The following is a 22,520-nucleotide window of genomic DNA, read 5'->3' on the forward strand; positions in this document are numbered from 1 at the left end:
CAACCAATAGCAGAGCTCTGTTCCCCGCTGTACCAACCAATAGCAGAGCTCTGTTCCCCGCTGTATCAACCAATAGCAGAGCTCTGTTCCCCGCTGTATTCTCCATCACCATCTTCCCCTCTCTCCTCTCACAATCTGAACCCAATCTGATGATATTTAAATGATGCTTTTATTTACCGTTGTTGACTTGTGTTGTTAACATGTCTTGCAATTGTTCACCATTACAACAGGAACTAGTTCTACAAAAACACTTTTTTGGACACAGCGTTAACACGTCTGTTTGGACACAGTGGCGCTAACAATTCTGTTTGGACACAGTGGCGCTAACATGTCTGTTTGGACACAGCGCTAACATGTCTGTTTGGACACAGCGTTAACATGTCGGTTTGGACATAGTGTTGCAATGTCTCGTTGGACACAGTGGCGCTAACATGTCTGTTTGGACACAGTGGAGCTAACATGTCTGTTTGAACACAGTGTTAACATGTCTGTTTGGACACAGTGGCGCTCACATGTCTTGTTTGGACACAGAGTTAACATGTCTGTTTGGACACAGAGTTAACATGTCGGTTTGGACACAGAGTTAACATGTCTTGTTTGGACACAGAGTTAACATGTCTGTTTGGACACAGTGGCGCTCACATGTCTTGTTTGGACACAGAGTTAACATGTCTGTTTGGACACAGTGGCGCTCACATGTCTTGTTTGGACACAGAGTTAACATGTCTGTTTGGACACAGAGTTAACATGTCTGTTTGGACACAGAGTTAACATGTCTGTTTGGACACAGAGTTAACATGTCGGTTTGGACACAGAGTTAACATGTCTTGTTTGGACACAGAGTTAACATGTCAATGTGTTGCAGAGGGTCTTGAGGAGCCGTGCAAGAGGAAGGATCTTGGAGACGGAGTGTATGGCTTCGACTACTACCCCACCAACCCCGGGACCTACAGCATCACCATCACCTGGGGCGGACAGCACATCCCTCGCAGGTACACACCTTTAGCGACCCTTAACCAACCGGGACCAGCATTGTTGAAGACAGACAGACAGACAGACAGACAGACAGACAGACCCTGTTGCTCTGAGTGACGCGGTCTGCTCTCCCCAGCCCCATCGAGGTGAAGATCGGGGCGGAGGCGGGGCAGCAGAAGGTGCGGGCCTGGGGCCCCGGGCTGGACGGAGGCGTGGTCGGGAAGTCGGCTGACTTTGTGGTGGAGGCGGTCGGCGACAACGTGGGCACGCTGGGTGAGGGACGCACCTCCCCACGCACACACTGAGGGGGGACGACGGCCACGAGGGCCCCCTCTGGGAGGACGTTTACAGGCCCCATCAATCAGTGTTGTTTATCAAGCCTGGCTAGAGACAGAAACAGGAATATTGATGCAACCACTAAAATGAGCGCCACACTTTGTCATCAGTGCGACCAAGCATGTTGTCCACCATCTATTGAATGACGGACAGGTTGGGGGGGGGGGGGGAGCACCGGCTCACAAGTTTAGAGAGTTGAGGTTCTACTCTATTTACAAACGAGCTGGGTAAGCTGGGCTAGCTAAACTGGGTTAGCTAAGATGGGTGAGCTGGGTTAGCTTAGCTGGGTGAGCTGGGTTAGCTTAGCTGGGTTAGTTTAGCTGGGTTAGCCTTGCTAGCTGGGTAAGCTGTGCTAGCTGGGTTAGCTGGATTAGCTGTGCTAGCCTGGTGTGCTGGGCAGGCTGTGCTAGCTGTGTTGGAGCTGTTCGCCCATCAGACCGTCTGACGGCCCGCTGTCCTCCAGGCTTCTCCGTGGAGGGGCCCTCCCAGGCCAAGATCGAGTGTGACGACAAGGGCGACGGCTCGTGCGACGTGCGCTACTGGCCCACGGAGGCCGGCGAGTACGCCGTGCACGTGCTCTGCAACAGCGAGGACATCCAGCACTCGCCCTTCATGGCGGAAATCGTCAACCCGCCGGCGAAAGACTTCTACCCCGACAAGGTGCGAGCGTCGGCACGTCCAACACGCACACACCTCGCTAGTAGAGAGTGAACACGCATGCATGCACCCACAAACATTTAACAGATGGGGAATCGTTGCAACATGCACGCGGTTACGAGAGCGCTGAACCCTGCCGAGGTGCCCTCGTCAGTGTATGTGGTTCCTGATTTTTGTGGCTGCGCAGGTGAAGGCCTTCGGTCCCGGTCTGCAGAGCACTGGGCTGGCTGTGGGGAAACCCACAGAGTTCACCGTCGACGCCAAGCTGGGAGGCAAAGCGCCCCTGAAGATCGTGGCTCAGGTACGAGCGGGTCTGGGGTTGGGGGGGGGGGGTCAATAAATCAATAAAATATAAAAAATAGAATAAAAAGAATGCGATTAATGGCGATTAAATATTTTAATCGCGATTAAATATTTTAATCGCTTGACGGCCCTAATTAAAACCCATCTGTTGTTCCTCTGGTGCCCACAGGACGGGGAAGGGACCCCCGTGGATGTCCAGATGAAGGACAACGGCAACGGGACGTACGCCTGCACCTACACCCCCCGCAAGGCCCTGAAGCACACGGTGATGGTCTCCTGGGGCGGGATCAACATCCCGGACAGCCCCTTCAGGGTGAGCGCTCAGCACCACTGAACCGTACGGCGTCCTCCCCCCCCCCCCCCCCCCCCCCCCCCCCTCCCTCTCTTAACCGGGCTGCGTTGTGTTCATGTTGGGACAGATGACCATCGGCGCCGGCTGCCACCCCAACAAGGTGAAGGTGTCTGGACCGGGAGTGGCCAAGACCGGCCTCAAGGCCTTCGAGCCCACCTACTTCACGGTGGACTGCGCCGAAGCCGGCCAAGGTGGGCGTCTCTAGGGTGGACCACAAAGGATGAGAGTGTCTACTAAGATTATTTGATGAGTTTGATGAGTGGGGATTGATTATTATTATTTGATTATGTTCGTCATTGTGTACCGTTGAGCCGACGGCTCAACGGTACACAATGACAAACATAATCAAATAATAATAATCAAACCCCACTCATCGTCTGACAGTGAGTGGGGTTTGACCGCTAGTTTACATGTAGAGGTCATTGAAGATGGTCTCCATGTATGGCTCAGTCTACATGTAGACTGCAGACATTGGGTTGGCCCTCTTACCAAATGGAGCATGTATATAGTCTATGTGTATTGACCTGCCACTATGTTTGCGTGCATGCAGGTTGGTTCTAAATGTAGGAAAACACATCAAAGTATTCCACATTATTGTTGATTGGGCAAAGCTATTGGACGGTAGGGATTGGACCAACATGGTCTCGTGTTAAATCTAGGGGACATCAGCATCGGGATCAAGTGTGCTCCCGGAGTGGTGGGCCCGGCCGAGGCGGACATCGACTTCGACATCATCCGCAACGACAACGACACCTTCACCGTCAAGTACACACCGCCCGGCGCCGGCAGCTACACCATCATGGTGCTCTTCGCCGACCAGGTGGGTGGGGCAAGAGTGTGTGTGTGTGTGTGTGTGTGTCACACAAATTGTGTGTGGGGATCACACACAATGGGTCCTATGTGCAGGTCAATGAAGTCAATGTGTTGTAGTTGTCCGTTATATAGTGTTCTGGGTGATCAGGCCCCTGTTCCTGTGTTCCCAGGCCATCCCGATGACCCCCATCAGGATCAAGGTGGACCCGTCCCACGACGCCAGCAAGGTGAAGGCGGAGGGGCCCGGACTCAGCCGCAGTGGTGAGAGCCCCCCCCCCCCTCCTCGGTGCAGCACTGTTCTCCTCCACAGGGGCTCAGTACCACCAACACTCATTAGTCTGAGCCACTGTTGGACTACTCTGACGTGCTGCGGGCTTCACTGGGACATCAACCCGAGCTCCGCAGGACGGAGGGCATATCAACAGAAGAGGCACAGCCTATTTTTGCACTAACTATGGTGTGTGTGTGTGTGTGTGTGTGTGTGTGTGTGTGTGTGTGTGTGTGTGTGTGTGTGTGTGTGTGTGTGGTGTGTGTGTGTGTGTGTGTGTGTGTGTGTGTGTGTGTGTGTGTGTGTGTCAGGTGTGGATCTGAACAAGCCGACCCACTTCACGGTCAACACCAAGGGCGCCGGCAAGGCCAAGCTGGACGTGGCCTTCAGCGGGCCGACCAAAGCCGAGGCCGTCAAGGACTTTGAGATCATCAACAACCACGACAACACGCACACTGTGAAGTACACGCCTGTGCAGCAGGTGAGCGCACACAGCGAAACACACACCTCGTCCCCCCCCCGTCCAGCAGACAGTGTTATACCTAACGACGGTCTCCCCCCCCCCCCCCCGCCCAGGGTGCTCTAGGGCTGGCTGTGACCTACGGAGGAGACAACATCCCCAAGAGCCCCTTCAGCGTGGGCGTGGTGCCCTCGCTGGACCTCAGCAAGATCCAGGTCACCGGCCTCGGCAACAGTGAGTCATCCTGTGAGAGGGGGGCGTGGGGGGGGGGGGGGGGGGGGGGTGCGCTGACCACAGAGGAGCTTTGCCCAGCACAGCTTCACATGTCTCTCTGATCTCTGTGTGACCCTCCCCTGTGTGATCTCGCAGACATGACCGTGGGCAAGGACCAGGAGGTGACTGTGAAGTCCAAGGGCGCCGGCGGCCAGGGCAAGGTCGCCGCCAAGGTGACCGGGCCTGCAGGAAAGCCTGTGGCCAGCAAGGTGAGCACTGGTCCCCGGATCACACCCGGCCCAACACTGAATCATTCTTGTGTCTTTCAGGATTAGTATTACAGCCATGAACGTTGTCTGTGTGGTGATGAGTGAAAGCCGTGGTTCCGTCTGATGTGTGCTGCAGGTGGAGCCAGGCCTGAGCCCGGAGACCAGCCAGGTGAAGTTCATCCCCCGGGAGCAGGGGGCCGTACCAGGTGGAGCTGACCCTACGACGGAGCTCCCATCCCCGGCTCACCCTTCAAGCCCACCGCCTACCCGTCCACAGACCCTTCCAAGGTGCCCCCCTCCTCCCTGGCTCTACGGGGGCCCTCCTTCAGTCCTTGAACCCCCCGGACCCCCTGTGTCGTCCTGGTGGTCTTGCGGTCTGGTTCTAACGACGGCCTCTCCCTCAGGTGCGCTGCTCCGGCCCAGGCCTGGACGGGCCAAGGTGGGGGAGACGGGGGAGTTCGTGGTGGACTGTACCAACGCCTGGGCCTGCCGAGCTGACCATCGAGATCATCTCCGACAGCGGCACCGAGGCGGAGGGTCCACATCCAGGACAACGTGGACGGGACCTACACCATCACCTACATCCCGCTCTACCCGGGCTCCTACACGCTGACCATCCGCTACGGGGGCCAGGACGTGCCAAACTTCCCCGCGCGCCTCAACGTGGAGCCGGCCGTGGACGCCAGCGGCGTGCGCGTCTTCGGGCCCGGAGTCGAGGGCAAAGGTACCAGTTGGAACGGGGTCGTCCTGTCGGGTCTGTTCTGTGCGTCATGCGGTGTGAACAGTGATTCTCCTCACGCCGTTCTAATCCGGGCAAACCGGAGAGCTGTAGTGTCTTTTAGGTTAGGTTTAGTTCAGTCAGTTACCCCCATTTGTGCCCGGACGGGGGAAGGGGAAGAAGCTCGTGGGTGCGGTGTCTAGCTATGGGACACCTCCACACTTGGCTAGGAGGAAGCCAGGATGTCCGCTATCTCTTGGTAGCATTGTCCTAGCTAACGGTCTGGTTCCACATTTTTTCATAACGATGAATGAATCTAGGTTTGACCCTTCTTGGCGTTTACCTGATGCTCTGCTCGTTTTCAGTGGCCAGCAGAATCTACATCTCGCACACTCGCTACATCTGCTCTGAAGCGTTCTCACCCTCCCGGAAACCTCCCCCCCTGACACCTCCCCCCCGCTCTGCTGTCTAGGGCGTGTTCCGCGAGGCCACCACAGACTTCACGGTGGACGCCCGTGCGCATCACGCAGAGAGGTGGGCGGCGACCAATCAAGACCCTGATCAGCACCCATCAGCAGCCGGACGGACGCCCTGGTCAGGGACCTGGGAGACGGGACCTACAGTGTAGAGTACACGCCCTACGAGGAGGGTGAGTAGTACACCCCCTGAGGAGGTAGAGTAGTACAGCCCCTACTAGGAGGGTGAGTAGTACTCCCCCTACAAGGAGGGTGAGTAGTACTCCCCCTACAAGGAGGGTGATTATACAGCCCCTCAGAGTAGGTTGCCACCTGCTTAGAGGCCCCTGAGCTGACTTAGGCCCCTGAGCAGCTTAGATGCAGTGACTCTGATCCCCAGGAACCCAGAGGGGCCCCTGAGCAGGGCTTAATGCAGTGACTGTGTTCCCCAGGACCCAGAGGGGGCCCCTGAGCAGGGCTTAATGCAGTGACTGTGTTCCCCAGGACCCAGAGGGGCCCCTGAGCAGGCTTAATGCAGTGACTGTGTTCCCCCAGGACCCCACAGCGTGGAGGTGGCCTACGACAGCAGTCCGGTTCCCAAGAGCCCGTTCCGCGTGGCGGTCTCGGAGGGCTGTGACCCGGGCGCGTGCGTGTGCACGGCCCGGGGCTGAAGGGGGGGCATCACCAACAAGGGCCAACAAGTTCACCGTGGAGACCCGGTAAAGACCCCCGTCCCCCCCCCCCCCCCGTTCCCCTCCTCAGACGTCAGAGTGGGAGAGCGGAGCCCAGGGTGTGTCGTTGACCATGTGTGTGTGTGTTCCTCAGCGGGGCGGGCACCGGGGGGGCTTCGGCCTGGCCGTGGAGGGGCCCTCGGAGGCCAAGATGTCGTGCACTCGATAACAGGACGGCAGCTGCAGCGTGGAGTACATCCCCTATACGAGGCGGGCACCTACAACCTGAACATCACCTACGGCGGCCAGCCCATTACCGGTAGGCTGCTCTCTGACACGGCGCTGGTGTAGTTGAGGGAAAGGACTGTCCTCAGACAGTGAATGTTCTCCGTCCCTTTAGTGGGATAGGAGAGTAGGTGAGGTGAAGAGTGAACAATAAACAACAGGTATTGGTGTAGGAGACCACATGACCTCTATCTGAAGCCCCCCCCTGCCCCCCCCCCCCTCTGTGTCCACAGGGAGCCCGTGTCTCGGTGCCGGTCAGCGACACGGTGGACAGCACCAAGGTGAAGTGCCAGGGGCCCGGCCTGGGGGCCAACGTCAGGGCCAACGTGCCCAGGCCTTCACCGTGGACCGCCTCCAAGGCGGGCGTGGCCCCACTACAGGTCCGCGTGCAGGGACCCAAGGGTAAGGGCCCCCGCAGGGGGGGGTCCCACAGGACACCCCTGTGTGTGTGTGTGTGTGTGTGTGTGGTGTGTGTGTGGTGTGTGTGTGTGTGTGTGTGTGTGTGTGTGTGTGTGTGTGGTGTGTGTGTGTGGTGTGTGTGTGTGTGTGTGTGTGTGTGTGTGTGTGTGTGTGTGTGTGGTTGATGACTCTCGTGTGTGTGTGTGTGTGTGTGGTTGATGACTCTCGTGTGTGTGTGTGTGGTTGATGACTCTCGTGTGTGTGTGTGTGGTTGATGACTCTCGTGTGTGTGTGTGTGGTTGATGACTCTCGTGTGTGTGTGTGTGGTTGATGACTCGTGTGTGTGTGTGTGTGTGGTTGATGACTCTCGTGTGTGTGTGTGTGTGTGGTTGATGACTCTCGTGTGTGTGTGTGGGTTGATGACTCTCTTGTGTGTGTGTGTGTGTAGGTCTGTGGAGCCCGTAGAGCTGGTGGATAATGGGACCAGACTCACACCGTCAACTACGTCCCCACAAAGGAGGGGGCCCGGTACTCCATCACGTGCTCTATGCCGATGAGGAGATCCCCCGCAGGTATCAGCACGCACACACACACACATGCCCCGCCGCCACAAGGAGCAGAAACGACAAACACACACACAAGAGAGGCACGCACGGGAGAGGCGACGCACGGAGAGACACACACACGCACACACGTTCCCCGCCGCCACAAGGGCAGAAAACACAAACACACACACAAGAGAGACACGCACAGCACGGGAGAGAACGCACACACACACACGCACACACACACGTGCCCTGCCGCCACAAGGAGCAGAAACACAAACAAACACAAAGAGAGACACACACACACGGGAGAGACACACACACGCACACACACACGTGCCCTGCCGCCACAAGGAGCAGAAACACAAACAAACACAAAGAGACACACACACACACACACACACACGCACACACACACGTGCCCCCGCCGCCACAAGGAGCAGAAACACAAACACAGCGCACAAGAGAGACACGCACGCACAGGATAGGCACACACGAACACACGCACTACACACCACGTGCCACGACCGCCACAAGAATTAGTGGGACAAAGAGTAGAAATGGAATATAAATAAGAAAAAGTATCTCTGTAAAAATCCCAGAGCAGATAGAACTGCACATCAGTGGGCCCTGTTCCAATCCATGCAGACGTATGAACCAGTGTCGTGGTTAACTCCCCCCCCCTCCCAACCCCTACAAGGTGAAGGTGCTGCCCACCCACGACGCCAGCAAGGTGCGTGCCAGCGGGCCGGGCCTCAACACCACCGGGGTGCCCGCCTCGCTGCCCGTCGAGTTCACCATCGACGCCAAGTGACGCCGGAGAGGGGCCTGCTGGCCGTGCAGATCACGGTGAGGACGGTGGCCCCTACGTACGCCGCCTGCTAGCATGAAGCTAGCATGACGCTAACCCCGCTAACACCAACCTCCCCCCCCCCCCCCCCCCCCCCCCCCCCCATCCCCATCCTCCCAGGACCCGAGAGGGCAAGCCCAAGAAGGCCAACATCCGGGACAACAGGACGGGACTTACCTTGTGTCCTACGTCCCGGACATGACGGGCCGCTACAAAACCATTCTCATCAAGTAAGCGGCGGGGACGAGATCCCCTACTCGCCCTATCGCATCCGCGCCCTGCCCACCGGGGGACGCCAGCAAGTGCAGCGTCACAGGTAGGGACGCGAGGGGAACCGGGGTGGGGGGGGGGATCATGGGGGTCACGATCATCAGTGGGGGAGGACTGAGGACTATAAAGACGGCCTTGTTGCCCATCTGTCCCTCCTCCGCCGACAGTCGGGAGGTTTCAGTCCCTTCTTGTGGTAGAGGGCCGGCCCCTGTAGCAACACGCCTTCCTCTGAAACCTCGCTCTGCCCTGGAGGTTGGACTGGAAGTGTGTAGTCATCACACCCCAGGGAAAACGCTGTGCCACGCCCCCTCCTCACGGGCGGGGTTCTGTGGTAGTCAACCCCAGAAGGACGGCTGGAGCTCTGAGCAAACTTCTATGTTGGAGATGAGTGTAGTTAAGGTGTTGAGAAACCGAATGAAATGAGTTTCCTCACGATGCACCAGTTTGTACAGTTGATATTGATCATGTTCTTTGTATATGTTAGGCAAAGGGCTGTGTACTACACTCACCAGACTGTTGTCTCTCTCGCTGTGCTCCTCACCCCCACACAACGGCCTCCAAGCCCACACATCTGCTGAAGCACAGCCCTGACGCGCACACGCGCATACACGTGTGGGTGCGTGGGTGCATGTGTGCATGTATGCACACATGCATACAGACCTAAACCCACACACCACTCCCCTGCTTCACATCCCCATCACCATTTTTTTTTGGCCCCCTGCCCACACAAACACCCCCCCCCCCACGCCCTACCGGACTGTCTTTTAAGTGTCACTCATATTTTTCTCACCCCCTTGCTTCTCACCGGTCTCTCCCTCAGTCTCGATTGGCGGTCACGGCCTGGGTAAGCCCCTCGATGAAGCACCTTCTACAGCAGAGCCCGTTGTCTCTCTCTCTTTCTCTCTCTCTCAGCATGCAGGGCATTGCGCCACCTTACCGGGTTATTCCCCATAGTTGGACCCTAACTCCCCATAGATCCTCTTTCCTAAGGCAGCCTCTCGTAGTCCAGTGACGAGGCTAGACGAATGCACTAACTAGACTGATGGCATGGTGGAACTGCAGTCTTGCTAATCTAGCTTCGTGGTAGTTGATGACGTCGCCTAAATAACAGATGATTTACAATTAACGTGGTAGCAAGTAACACAAGTAACACATAACAGTCATGATGACTCCCTCCGGGCTCCTGGTCATGGAATGTGCATGGTGGGTCTGTCTGTCTGTGTGTCAGTGGGGAATGATGTGTATTAATGAATGTGTACGGATGTGAGAGAGCGTGTGCGTCTGCGTGACCACGCCCTGAGCCCTTCAGAGACAGACTGCGTTCCCCCCCCCCCCCAGGCGCGGGCGTGGGGCCCACCATCCAGATCGGAGAGCAGACGGTGATCACGGTGGACGCCAAGGCGGCGGGGAAGGGCAAGGTGACGTGCAGCGTGTGCACGCCGGAGGGGGTGGAGCTGGACGTGGACGTGGTGGAGAACGAGGACGGCACCTTCGACATCTTCTACACGGCGCCGCAGCCCGGGGAGTACGTGATCTGCGTGCGCTTCGGCGGCGAGCACATCCCCAACAGCCCCTTCCAAGTGACGGTGAGTCCCGGAGAACCGCAACCGACGCACGCCGACAAACGCGCTCACAGACACGCATGCCAACACACACACACACACACATCCCCCACAGCCCCCTTCCAAGGTTCCTGCTGAGGTTGCTGGGTGACACACTGTTTATTAACCACCACTCTATTTATTTCCCATCATCCTTCACTTGGACCTCCCCTCCCAGGCGCTGGAAGGTGCTCCGTCAGACCAGTGCATTCAGACGAGCCAAATGCCCCAGTACTACGTTCCACAATCCTGGGTACCTAGACCTCCGCATCCCCCCCCCCCCCCTCTCCCCCATGTCCACCCCTCCGTCATGCTCATCCAACCTACCGCTGCTGGTGTCCCCGAGACCCTCCCCTGCCCCCCCCCCCTCCCCCCCTCCTTTCTCAGGGCTATTAACCCAAGTCTGACGTCATCCATTCTCTCTCATCGCAGGTGTCAATCTCTGAGATGATTGCTCCTCCTTCATCACCTCCATTCATTCATTCATTCCTCTCCCTCTTCCTCTTCCTCTTCCTCTTCCTCTTCCTCTCCTCTTCCTCCTCCTCCTCGTCTGAACATGAGGCGTGGCACTGATGAAGGGCTGCACAGCAAAGTGGGACAAACTTTAGTTAATGTAGCGATGGTGCTAAATATTGCACTTTAAGTGCACTTGGAGGCGATGTTTTTAAAGCAACAAGGACAATGTCAATTGAATGTTCATAGTGTTTTTTTTTTACTGTGCAGCCCTACATTGTATAAATGCTTCATGTGAACTCGCAGGTGTACCCGTATAGGAAGAAACTGTGGCCATTTTGTCAATCATGAATGTAGGCAGTCCAGGCGCTCTGCATTTTACAAAATGGCTTCCATGTGTCTGCTGAGTGCTTTTCTCAGTCCTTTATTGGTCATCCTCCCCTAAACCTCGTGCCTTCATGTAGTCATGTCTCCGCCCCTCTCTCTCGTCTTTTCCTATCCCAATATAACTCCCCCTCATTGTTTTGTGTCCATGCCGTCATGATCATCAACCATCCATTCCGTGGTCATCCTCACCTCCTCTCCTCAGTTCATCCATCTCCCTGGCATCATTGGGTGTTTCCAGCAGTTTATTTTGGCCAGCTCAAGGCCTTCCCATCAGCCGTCATCCTCTCAGCCATCCCTGCCTCCCTCTGTCTCCCCCCCCCCCCTCACACCCACCCCCCTGCTAACTCCCCCCTGAAACGTGTCCTGTGCTGACGGTGCTACCCTGTGCCCCCCCCCCCCCCCCAGGCCACCGACCGACCCCTGGGCATGAATGGCATGGATGTGGCCGGCCTGAGGCCCTTCGACCTGGTCATCCCCTTCACCATCCAGAAGGGAGAGATCACCGGTGGGTCTGGGCGCGCCAGCGCGGCGTACAGGCGTACAGTATACGACAGTATACAACGGTTTACTGGACGTCTTGCATGATGAGGTACAGCTGCCACTCCTCTGACGCCGTCCACCTGTCTGTCTTCCCTCCCCGGTTAGGAGACGTCCGCATGCCGTCCGGCAAGGTGGCCAAGCCCGACATCGCCGACAACAAGGACGGCACGGTCACTGTGAAGTACGCCCCGGTGGAGGCCGGGCTTCATGAGATGGACATCAAGTACGACGGGATCCACATCCCCGGTAAGACCTGGAGTAGCCCTTCAAATAGAGATAAAAGACTGGAAAGGAACGTGCTCCTAGACCTGTGGCGGTGAAATCCGGCATCTTATTGTGTATCATGGCAGTTACCAGCGTACAGGAAAGGCAATAATGACAGGAGGCCAGTCAAAAGGAGCAAAAGTCTTTCTCTTACTGACTCTGTCACTCTGTTACTCTCTCCCCCCCCCCCCCCTCCCAGGGAGCCCGCTGCAGTTCTACGTCGACTACATGAACAGCGGCAACGTCAGCGCCTACGGCCCGGGCCTCATCCACGGGACGGTCAACAAGCCCGCCGTCTTCACGGTCAACACCAAGGACGCAGGAGAGGGTAGGCCCGCGGCGTCCTCACGTGTTCTCCTGTGTTTCACACGTCTACGCAGCCGCTCTCCCCAAGGCCAACTCGGGTTATCGTAGAACGCCACGCACTTCTTCATACAGGGCTTATCTGGTAGAGCGCGTACCACATAGGCTCAGTCCAGATCGCAAAGACCCGGTTTGATTCCTGCCCGTGGTCATTTGCTGCATGTCCTTCCCACTATCTCCGATACCTTCCTCTCTATCTCACTCTGTAATAAAGCGTCAACAATTTCTGAAGGAAAGGTTGGATGGTTGCGTTGGGGGGGGGGGGGACATGAAACGGCAAAAGACCCTAGAAACCCTGAATAGAAAGCGACCCCCACCCCTCTGAGCGGTGTGTTGGCCTCTCCAGGTGGGCTGTCCCTGGCCATCGAGGGGCCATCCAAGGCAGACATCAGCTGCGTGGACAACCAGGACGGGACCTGCACTGTGTCCTACCTGCCCGTCCTGCCGGGAGACTACAGCATCCTGGTGAAGTACAACGACAAGCACATCCCCGGGAGCCCCTTCGCCGCCAGGATCACTGGTAAGGGCTTCTGGAAGACCGCTGCTCTGGACGCAAAACCATTGGACACCTAATCCTATTGTTTATTGAGCTTTTATAGATGCTCAATGACACTTTAACCCCTTTGAAACATTTTTAAAGAATATAAATTAGTAGCAGAGAGGGTGACGAGACGGTTGACAATCAAATACATTTTGAGAAGTGCACTTTAAGAGACTGCGAGAGGCCAGAGAACCTCGGTCAAGGAGAGAAGAACCATCTTCTCGCGCTTGCTGACGCCATGCCTGTTCTTCACCCCCCCTCCCTCCGTGTATCCTAGGTGACGATTCCTTGAGGATGTCTCAACTGAAGGTGGGCTCGTCCGCTGACATCCCGTTGGACATCGGCGACCTGGACCTGAGTCAGCTGACGGCATCTCTGACCACGCCCTCTGGCCGCGAGGAGCCCTGCCTGCTGAAGATGCTCCGTGACGGACACGTTGGTGAGTGTAACCCACGGCAACCACGGTGCAAGGGAGGAGGATCCATGACCAGTAAAGGGGGCCGACTAGTACCCGTGTATGTTTGACGTCCTATACTTGCATTGTTGGCTCGCGGTCGGCTCCTTAGTGCCACTAAATGTTTCTGCGTTGGAGGTGGTGTTCTGTTTGACATTAACAGACCTCCTTCAGACTGTATTGTCGTCTGTCCGACACTGTGACGGCTGGGCCAGGCCACTGTAGATCGAGTTCTCTTTTAAAGCAGTGGTTCCCGTCCTTCCCCGCCAGGCATCTCGTTCTTCCCCAAGGAGATCGGCGAGCACCTGGTGAACATCAAGAAGAACGGCCGCCACATCCCGAGCAGTCCCATCGCCGTGATGATCAGCCAGTCGGAGATCGGCGACGCCAGCCGCGTGCGCGTCAGCGGCCAGGGCCTGAGCGAGGCCCGCACCTTCGAGCCCGCCCAGTTCATCATCGACACGCGCAACGCAGGTGTGTGTCCATGTGTGTGTGTGTGTGTGTGTGTGTGTGTGTGTGTATCCTTTTATTTACAGGTCTTCTGTCTTTTATTTGCAGGGTTTTGCCATTTGCCATCTTTATACCCTCATTTATTATTTATTTAATTTGCACCAAATTATACTTTCTGAAAATGTATAAAGTCACATTGTTCAGAAGTAGTTCAAACCATTGAGACCAGTGGTTTGCGGCAGCTCCACTGGGCCGGCTCAGTGGCTGCATCTCAAACACAAGCCTCATTTAGGACTCTCTTTGTTAAAACACTTACTTGTGGTTTCTGTAATAGGCTAGGAGTATTTCGTGTGAATGGCATCACACCTTTGGGGTCCTTTTATTTGCCAGTGGGCTGCCTTCAATGTAAATAACTAATCAAACGCAAGCTGTTTTGAATGACTTCAGCCTAGACAGCAACATCTGTGGGAGGGTTGGTCATGTACTATGAGAAGTGGTTCATGGTGTGTGTGTTTGTGTGTGTGTTAGGCTACGGGGGTCTGAGTCTGTCCATCGAGGGCCCCAGTAAGGTGGACATCAACACGGAGGACCAGGAGGACGGGACCTGCAAGGTGACCTACTGCCCCACCGAGCCGGGGAACTACATCATCAACATCAAGTTCGCAGACCAGCATGTTCCAGGTAGGCCTCCACCCCACATCCCCCATGAAGACCCCCGTAGCACGTCTCCATGAGCCTGAACCCCTTTCTCTTTGGCGTGTGTAGGAAGTGCGTTCACAGTCAAGGTGACGGGCGAGGGCCGGATGAAGGAGAGCATCACGAGGAAGAGGAGAGCGGCATCGGTAGCCAACGTGGGCAGCCAGTGTGACCTCAGCCTCAAGATCCCAGGTCAGCTCTCAGTCCGTGTGAAGAGACGCCCTGGTCCGATGCATGCTATTGGATGACTGCTATTTGGATAAAAGCGTCTGCTAAATGCCTTAAATGTAAATGTAACGACCAACCATCCATTGACTTGACCAATCAAACCTTTTGCAGGTTTGAATTCTCTAGTGGTTCTCTAGCTTAGTGGTCTGGGATGGTAGAAGATAACTGGTGGTTGTGGCCGATTTTTGCATCTACTTGCAGATCATTTAAAGTTGTTTTTAATTTAGGTTAAACAGACAATGTTTTGTAGCAGCTTAAATTATGATTATATTGCTCTCAGCCAAACTTGTAATTTGCTCTGCTAAAAAATGTATCTACTAAATCACGTTTATTATCTGCGCATTTGACATTTAAAACATACCAGCAAACATGTCAGATTTGATTCCATTGCGATTCATGTCCAGTTAAAGATCCCAGAGAACCCGACGTGTTATGCGCCAAAACACCAACAGCAGAAAGGTTATCCAAATAACAAAGAAGAGTACAACATTTTCGCTGCCTTGCGTTACAGTGTGTGTAACGCAAGGCAGCGAAAGGGTGGTAACCTGGCCCCTTATGACGACATATGGGGCCACATTTGAAAGGGGAACGGCCTTTTCAAAGGCGGAGCAGGATACCTAGTGCTCGCTTTACACCCAACGCCATTTCTAGCCTCATATTGAAGTTAGAAAACCTCATGAAGTGACATTTTCATACAGTGGGACCTTTAATGTAAACCGGTGTTTGCTGCGTGGCCGATGCCCATTGAGTGACCCCTGTGTCCGGGTACCTCCTCTCTCCCCAGAGATCAGCATAGCCGACATGACGGCGCAGGTGACCAGTCCCTCGGGACAGGTGCACAAGGCGGACATCATGGAGGGGGAGAACAACACCTACTGCATCCGCTTCGTGCCCACGGAGACCGGCGTGCACACGGTGTGCGTCAAGTACAACGGCTCCCACGTGCCCGGCAGCCCCTTCCAGTTCACCGTGGGGCCCCTGGGAGAGGGGGGCGCCCACAAGGTGCGGGCCGGGGGCCCGGGTCTGGAGCGAGCCGAGGCTGGGGTACCAGGTGTGTGTGCTCGATGGATGACAGGATCAGCCTCAGTGCCAGTCATGCAGTGACGGTGACATAACGGTGACGTGTGTGTGTGTGTGTGTGTGCAGCCGAGTTCAGCATCTGGACCAGAGAGGCGGGCGCCGGGGGGCTCAGCATCGCGGTGGAGGGGCCCAGCAAGGCGGAGATCGCCTTCGAGGACCGCAAAGACGGCTCCAGCGGAGTGTCCTACATCGTGCAGGAACCTGGTGAGAGCTGAGGCCCAGTCGGCAGGCTCTGCGGGGGTCATGTCTCGTCCTGTGTTCCTGGGGCCTGACGTCATTCCTATGATTGTCATGGAATGTTCACTGTCCTTAACATCCCTGTTGGTGGCATCTCCTTTGGCTTATGGATCCACACCCCTCAATGCTACTGCTCTGTATTCATGGCCTCAGGCATTAGAGATAACATCTGATTGGCCCTGAAACATCTCTGAAAGTATTAAGCTTACTCATCGTGTAACTTGAGTAACAACTGAAGAAAGATTAACCATTTTCTTTTTTCCTTTTTTTTTTTCCAGATAAAACATTAAGAACTGTCTTATTTACAATATTGATTCTGGTTTGAGTTGAGTGTGAACACCTTTCCATTTGAACTTGGTATCAGACTAGTTAACTGCAGCAACAGGGGAAGGAGAGTTTTTTTTAAGGAAAGAGATGAGTTAATACAAGATGTAACCCCCCATCTGCGCCGTTTTATGTCATGAGCGGTCCGGGTTCTTTACCACTCTGGCGCCCCCTGCAGGTGACTACGAGGTGTCCATCCGCTTCAACGACGAGCACATCCCCGACAGCCCCTTTGTGGTGCCTGTGGCCTCGCCCTCGGACGACGCCCGCCGCCTCACTGTTGCCAGTCTTCAGGTGAGGCTCTGAGACACACACACATGTCCAAGAGCGCAGCAACCGGGCCGCGGCGCACCACCTACAGTGCAGCAGCTGGAGCAGGGAGCTCCGAGCGGAGTCATCGTGGGGCTAGGCTAACGTCTAGGGCTTGAGATGGGTCCCCAGAACATCAGTACACAGAGAGAGAGAGCCAAGGCCCTGAAGCAGATGCCTCAGGGCTGGTTTAAATTGACTTCAGGGTAGTATTAGGCATGGCGGATACATGACTATTATTATAATTGTCATAATTATTATTATAATTATGATTATTATGACTATGATGGTGCATCCAAAGGGTTTGGGGGACTACAGAAACGAGCTGCTGCTGCTGCATTGTTGGGAGGTGAAAAGGCTTCTGGGATATTGAAGGACTGTGTGTGTTTCTCGTGCCGCGTTCTAAAGGCTGGCAACAGACCGTCTTAATCAAGCAGCCAGGCGCTACAGGGTTAAAGAGGTCTAACATGGGCTGTTTCTTCATTTTTTTTTCTTCTTCTCAACTGTCCCCGCAGTATCGATACACACCATCACTCCTGCTTGTAATAACATGCACACACACTACTCTATACTCATTATACACAGGCCCTATGGTGTCAACATGCAGTTACAACATATACACACAAGAACTTTGCGTATTTATCCATTGTTTCCTGAGAATGTTTGAAACGGCTCCTTAGGCTTTCTCTCTCTACCAGCCCTCCCCTCTTTAGCCCCGCTAGCGACCGCAAGGTAAGGAACGTTGTCTCTGGACCTCGGCCCTGTTTCAGTGGTGCGTTTGCGTTGAGGCTGAGTCTCTGATGTGTGGAGGCGCTCTGAGGTCTGGGTGTGCTAGTGTTCAGCGTGTGAGTGTGTGTTGTCGAGCAGGAGTCGGGCCTGAAGGTGAACCAGCCGGCGTCGTTCGCCGTCAGCCTGAACGGCGCCAAGGGCGTCATCGACGCCAAGGTCCACAGCCCGTCCGGAGCGCTGGAGGAGTGCTGCGTCACCGAGATCGACCAAGGTAACCCGCGGTTACAGGCTGGTGTGGGGTGGCTACTAAAGGGGTTCATTATGCAACATGCTTTTTAATTTCGGTTTCGTACTTCTTTCCCAGAAAGTGTTCGGTGAGTGAAATGAATGCATTGTTCATGTCAAATAATGGAAAGATTATAATGAATTCTACAAATGGAAATGTATTGCATATAAAACGTGGTGCACCTATCTTGTAAACAGATCGGTATACCCGGTGGTTCCCCTGCAAGAAACAGGGGGGCTTCTGTTTTCTTGTTGCTGAACCACTACTCTGATTGACAGGTGTATCTGCCTGTGATTAGAAGAGCTGTGTATAGTATAGTGACCATTTGAATGTGGACATTTGTTTTGCTTTGCATAGCATCACTAAGGGCTGCAAATCCAATGGATATTGACATGGCCAGCAAAATACTGATCCGTACAATTTGGTCCCTTTTCATTGCTTTCAATCAATTCATTGAATTTGATCTGAAAGTGGCAACGGCATGTATTTTAGAAAGTCAGGCCAGGGACGCTGAGAGTGGGGGTGCTGGGGGGCTAATTCTTATTCTCTGAGAGAAGAGGCTATCAAACATCCAGCCACCTTCTTTTTTGAAGACATTTGATTTCATTTGAGCCTGTTGGATGTGTTTCTGTGTATTTGATTCACAGCACATTGTTAGCGAATGTAAAGCTCTGATGGTTGGTCAGGTAGGTCTCAAAACAGAATATCAATATTTGAATAATGGCCCCAATGCCAAAGTAGAGGCCTTGTTGGCTATGGTGTTCTCATTGGCTCTAGGTCTGCTCAGTGTGTCTTATAGGCTGTAAGCCTTGTTCCAGTGGTCCCGTGTGTGCATATTTGGTGTTCAGGTTGGCCGTCTGTTGTGATGTAAAAAGTTAACCAATGAAGGTTGCGCAACATTAATAAGACTCAACATGCATACTTTCTCTGAACGACCCCCCACCCTGACTCTCTGTGACCTGGTCGTGGGGTCTCCAATGAACCTGAGGCGTTTGGTGTGCAGAACTACCAACGACAGCCCCTTCTCCTCTTCTCCGTTACCAGATAAGTACGCAGTGCGGTTTATCCCCAGAGAGAACGGCCTGTATCTCATCGACGTCAAGTTCAACGGCAGCCACATCCCCGGCAGTCCCTTCAAGATCCGCGTGGGGAGACGGGGCAGGCTGGAGACCCGGGCATGGTGTCGGCCTACGGAGCCGGCCTGGAGGGGGGCACCACAGGTGAGACTGGCTCCTACCGGGCTCCTACCGGGCTCCTCCGGGCTGCTACTGGGCTCCTACCGGGCCCTCAGCCTGCTCACAATGAGGGACCAACACGGGTCAAACTGGTTGCTTTACCTTTTTGCGTGATCCCGTTTGTTATGGGACCAACAGTGTCTGGCTGGAGGAAAGGCTTCGCTCAACTCTCCTTCCCTGAATCTTTAGATGATCATAAGCTTCCATAGTAGTCCAACCCCTCAAACTGCTCTCAGCTCTGCTCATTGGGTGAGACTCGGTTGGACACAATAACTAACAGACCAGATCAAGCTGAAAGTTGTACTTCTCTGAAGGGATCCTTTCCATAATGTTATGTCATCTGAGCCCATCAGTGGTGTAGCTCTTTTAAATGAAGGGCGTTGACGGGCCTTATTGCTTAAAAGATTACATTGCAGCCTGTTTTTTTGCCGATTATGGCTGCACCGTTCTGGCTGAATACTTAGCTGATTAATGGAATTCCCTTCACACAAAATGAGCTAATCAGCAAAAAGGGTCCAGGTCGAAAAGCCCCAAATTTTGTTTTAATAATAATAGGCGCCTAATACAATACGATTTGTAGAAACAAACACTAATCTTATAAGTACTTTGCAAAAAAAACAGAATGACGTTGAGGTACACATTATTGACTATATTCTACATTATTGGAACTATACTTTATTGATCAGTTTGTTCAAAACTGTTCGTGACTAACATGCTCCATTATTGAACTATCCATGTTCTACTTTTTTTTCCAGGCACTGCTTGTGAATTTGTGGTGAACACCAGCAACGCGGGCCCCGGGGCCTGGCGGTGACGATCGACGGGCCCTCCAAGGTGAAGATGGACTGTGTGGAGTGTTCAGAGGGCTACCGGGTGACCTACACCCCCATGGCCCCTGGCAACTATCTCATCTCCATCAAATACGGCGGGCCCTACCACATCGGAGGCAGCCCCTTCAAGGCCAAGATCACCGGTGAGGACTCGCACTGGTTGTTAATGTCATGAATGTCGTGGACTGCTCCTAAGTAGGGAGTTTCTGAGCTCTCCACTCCTCCTGACGTCGGCCCTCTCCCACTCCCATGCTCCAGGTTCCAAGTTGGTGTCCAGTCACAGCATGCATGAGACCTCCTCCGTGATGGTGGACCCCGTGACCCGCGCCATCAGTGGCACCCAGCAGGGGGTCCCCCCTAAATCGGACGCCACCAAGGTGGTGGCCAAGGGCGTCGGGCTCACCAAGGCCTACGTCGGACAGAAGAACAGCTTCAGTGTGGACTGCAGCAAAGCAGGTAGACATGCTAGGACCTGACCGGGTGCAGACCCAGTCCCGCTGTCCCTTCTCTTGAAGCAGGAGAACGTAGGACTGTTCGCCTTGGGATGATGTTTTTTCCTGTTGAATGCGTTTGTGCATGTCTCGTCTTTGAGCTTTAACCCCTCTCCCTCCCCAGGGCGGAACATGCTTCTGGTCGGGGTGGACGGCCCCAAGGTGCCCTGTGAGGAGATCCTGGTCAAGCATCTGGGTAACCGGATGTACAACGTCAGCTACCAGCTGAAGGACAAGGGGGAGTACATCCTGGTGGTCAAGTGGGGAGAGGACCACATCCCCGGCAGCCCCTACCACATCACCGTCTGACACCACCCACTGCACCACTCATTCCCAGCAACTGAAATCCTTAATTATATTATATAACTATCATTGCCTGTGATATTGCTGTTTACAAATTCTTTGCCTCTTGTGTTAACGTTGAAATACCAGGATTCCCAGTTTCGTCAAACTCGCCTGTGTCGTGGTTTGCACAAATTCAGTGTTTGCTGTTCGGCAAAAAAAGGCGCGTTCCGGTGATGCGTCGTCTGTTTTGAGCGTTGCGTAGCCGCTACAGAGGTTCCTGTACGGCGAGGGGAACTCAGTGATTGAGCGTAGCCAAAACACTGAGCCGCTTTCCAAGAAGTCCCTCAGTCGGAACGCGCCTAATCTAAATATTTGGAATTCAGATATCCCCTACTGCCATTTTTGTTTTTTTACGAAAAAAATGTATCCTTTCACACTGAATATTACCACTACATGTGGCACCTCTATCATCCTCTACAACCCTATCCAAATCCTGTCCCCATGTCGTCACGTGTTCAAACATGGACAATGTCAATGGTTATTCCTAGCGCTGTGGTTTAGTAAATACAGTGGTGGCCTGAATCCAGTCAGTGTGTTGATTGTAATGCTTGCCAACTTGCTCCCTCATGTTTAATCTGCTGCTAGTGTGATCCATTTAGGCACTCCTATTTTGAAACTTTAACTCATGATAAGATTGAGGAAAGGTCTACTGGCAAAGGAAGGGTGTGTGTAAAGTATTGCGTGGAGCGCAGGGGTGTGGCTCTCCATGCCGCTGGCTGGAGCCGAGGTTCTGAGGACAACAAAGTGTTTAGGGTAGCGTCCAGGCCTTATGCTTCCTACACCTGCCTGACACTGATTAGGTTTCAGGATGTTCTTTCTCACAGGATCCAGAAGTATTCTATGCTGCCTTGTTTTACAGCTCGCACACAGGGAATGGAAACACCTGAAGACTAGATGAACTGAGCAGAAATAAGAAAGTTGAAGGCTTTCCATGTCTTACTGTTTCATACAGACATGTTGGTTTGGGTACAACAGAAGGGACATTTCTAGAGAGGGGCTTTGCAGGAGAATATTTGTTGTGAAATTGAATCACCTGAAGAGAGGGACATTAACAAGAAATGAGAACAAATGTTGCTTAGTTTTTCCTGCACCCATTCCGCTGCCACGCCCTTTTTCTTTGGCTTTGTGTGTACTCAGTATTTTTGAAAAACAAATTGAATCGTCTTGAAAAAATAATGGGCTTTTAAAGTGTTTGTAAGACAGTATTTTGATAAACAATAAAGTTGTCTACGTATTTTTCTGTCAATCGTTTATTTGTAAAAATATATATACATTTCATTAAACACATTTACACATTGGATTAACCCAGTCTCATAAAAACTGTTTATTGTGTACAATATGGTTTTGTTTTCACTGTCGATTACGTGTGAAATATAGATATACTTATTCTGGTGTTGCGCTTCATCAATTTGTGAAAATTTAGTGACATTGCTAAAGCAAGTGAAAAACAAAATATATATACTTTATAGGAAACCATAAAAGGTAAAATGTGTAACACTAATGGCACCACCAGTTGGAATTTAATGATGTAAAGACAACTTAACATCTATATCAAAATAAGAATTGGATTTGAAATGATTGGAATTTGCTTAGATCAAACCAACGGCGCAGTCACCCCGACGTGGGCGCGCTATTTCTCAAGGTGTCGCACGCGCCCTCATGGAGCGTGGCCAGATGTTGGCCCCGCCCCTCGTTGCGCCCGGGTTTCGTAGTTAAGTGAAGGTAAGATAAATTAATTCTAAAATGTGCTCCTTTTTTCGTTTGATAAAACAGCGAAAGCAAAGCAAAGACACGAAACATTATTATTTATTTATTTGATTAGGACAGTGCACATTAAT

At 53.6% G+C, this 22,520-nt stretch overlaps 1 protein-coding gene across 1 annotated transcript in view; it reads left to right on the forward strand.

The window, feature by feature from the left end:
* The window catches only part of LOC115548982 (filamin-A), a 39,605-nt gene extending 17,677 nt beyond the window's left edge, over window positions 1-21,928 (forward strand). The window contains 55 exon segments of the mRNA XM_075074209.1: window positions 866-992; window positions 1,112-1,248; window positions 1,775-1,971; window positions 2,156-2,269; window positions 2,441-2,584; window positions 2,691-2,814; window positions 3,283-3,443; window positions 3,607-3,697; window positions 4,016-4,185; window positions 4,281-4,398; window positions 4,534-4,646; window positions 4,783-4,839; window positions 4,841-4,864; window positions 4,866-4,934; window positions 5,051-5,072; window positions 5,075-5,127; window positions 5,129-5,182; window positions 5,184-5,387; window positions 5,837-5,884; window positions 5,887-6,013; window positions 6,375-6,458; window positions 6,461-6,498; window positions 6,501-6,538; window positions 6,645-6,657; window positions 6,660-6,752; window positions 6,755-6,813; window positions 7,014-7,199; window positions 7,623-7,651; window positions 7,654-7,710; window positions 7,713-7,746; window positions 8,410-8,530; window positions 8,533-8,568; window positions 8,690-8,800; window positions 8,803-8,856; window positions 8,858-8,885; window positions 10,178-10,425; window positions 10,619-10,693; window positions 11,686-11,785; window positions 11,926-12,066; window positions 12,284-12,412; window positions 12,794-12,967; window positions 13,266-13,427; window positions 13,713-13,916; window positions 14,421-14,573; window positions 14,658-14,780; window positions 15,601-15,867; window positions 15,963-16,100; window positions 16,636-16,751; window positions 17,634-17,766; window positions 18,826-18,924; window positions 18,927-19,001; window positions 19,772-19,816; window positions 19,819-19,989; window positions 20,105-20,302; window positions 20,462-21,928. Coding sequence (XP_074930310.1) covers window positions 866-992; window positions 1,112-1,248; window positions 1,775-1,971; window positions 2,156-2,269; window positions 2,441-2,584; window positions 2,691-2,814; window positions 3,283-3,443; window positions 3,607-3,697; window positions 4,016-4,185; window positions 4,281-4,398; window positions 4,534-4,646; window positions 4,783-4,839; window positions 4,841-4,864; window positions 4,866-4,934; window positions 5,051-5,072; window positions 5,075-5,127; window positions 5,129-5,182; window positions 5,184-5,387; window positions 5,837-5,884; window positions 5,887-6,013; window positions 6,375-6,458; window positions 6,461-6,498; window positions 6,501-6,538; window positions 6,645-6,657; window positions 6,660-6,752; window positions 6,755-6,813; window positions 7,014-7,199; window positions 7,623-7,651; window positions 7,654-7,710; window positions 7,713-7,746; window positions 8,410-8,530; window positions 8,533-8,568; window positions 8,690-8,800; window positions 8,803-8,856; window positions 8,858-8,885; window positions 10,178-10,425; window positions 10,619-10,693; window positions 11,686-11,785; window positions 11,926-12,066; window positions 12,284-12,412; window positions 12,794-12,967; window positions 13,266-13,427; window positions 13,713-13,916; window positions 14,421-14,573; window positions 14,658-14,780; window positions 15,601-15,867; window positions 15,963-16,100; window positions 16,636-16,751; window positions 17,634-17,766; window positions 18,826-18,924; window positions 18,927-19,001; window positions 19,772-19,816; window positions 19,819-19,989; window positions 20,105-20,302; window positions 20,462-20,646 — 6,071 coding nt within the window. The 3' untranslated portion in view covers window positions 20,647-21,928.
* Window positions 21,929-22,520: the final 592 nt, after the last annotated feature.

This window comes from Gadus morhua, chromosome 1 (assembly GCF_902167405.1).
Source record: "Gadus morhua chromosome 1, gadMor3.0, whole genome shotgun sequence".
NCBI lineage: Eukaryota > Metazoa > Chordata > Actinopteri > Gadiformes > Gadidae > Gadus > Gadus morhua.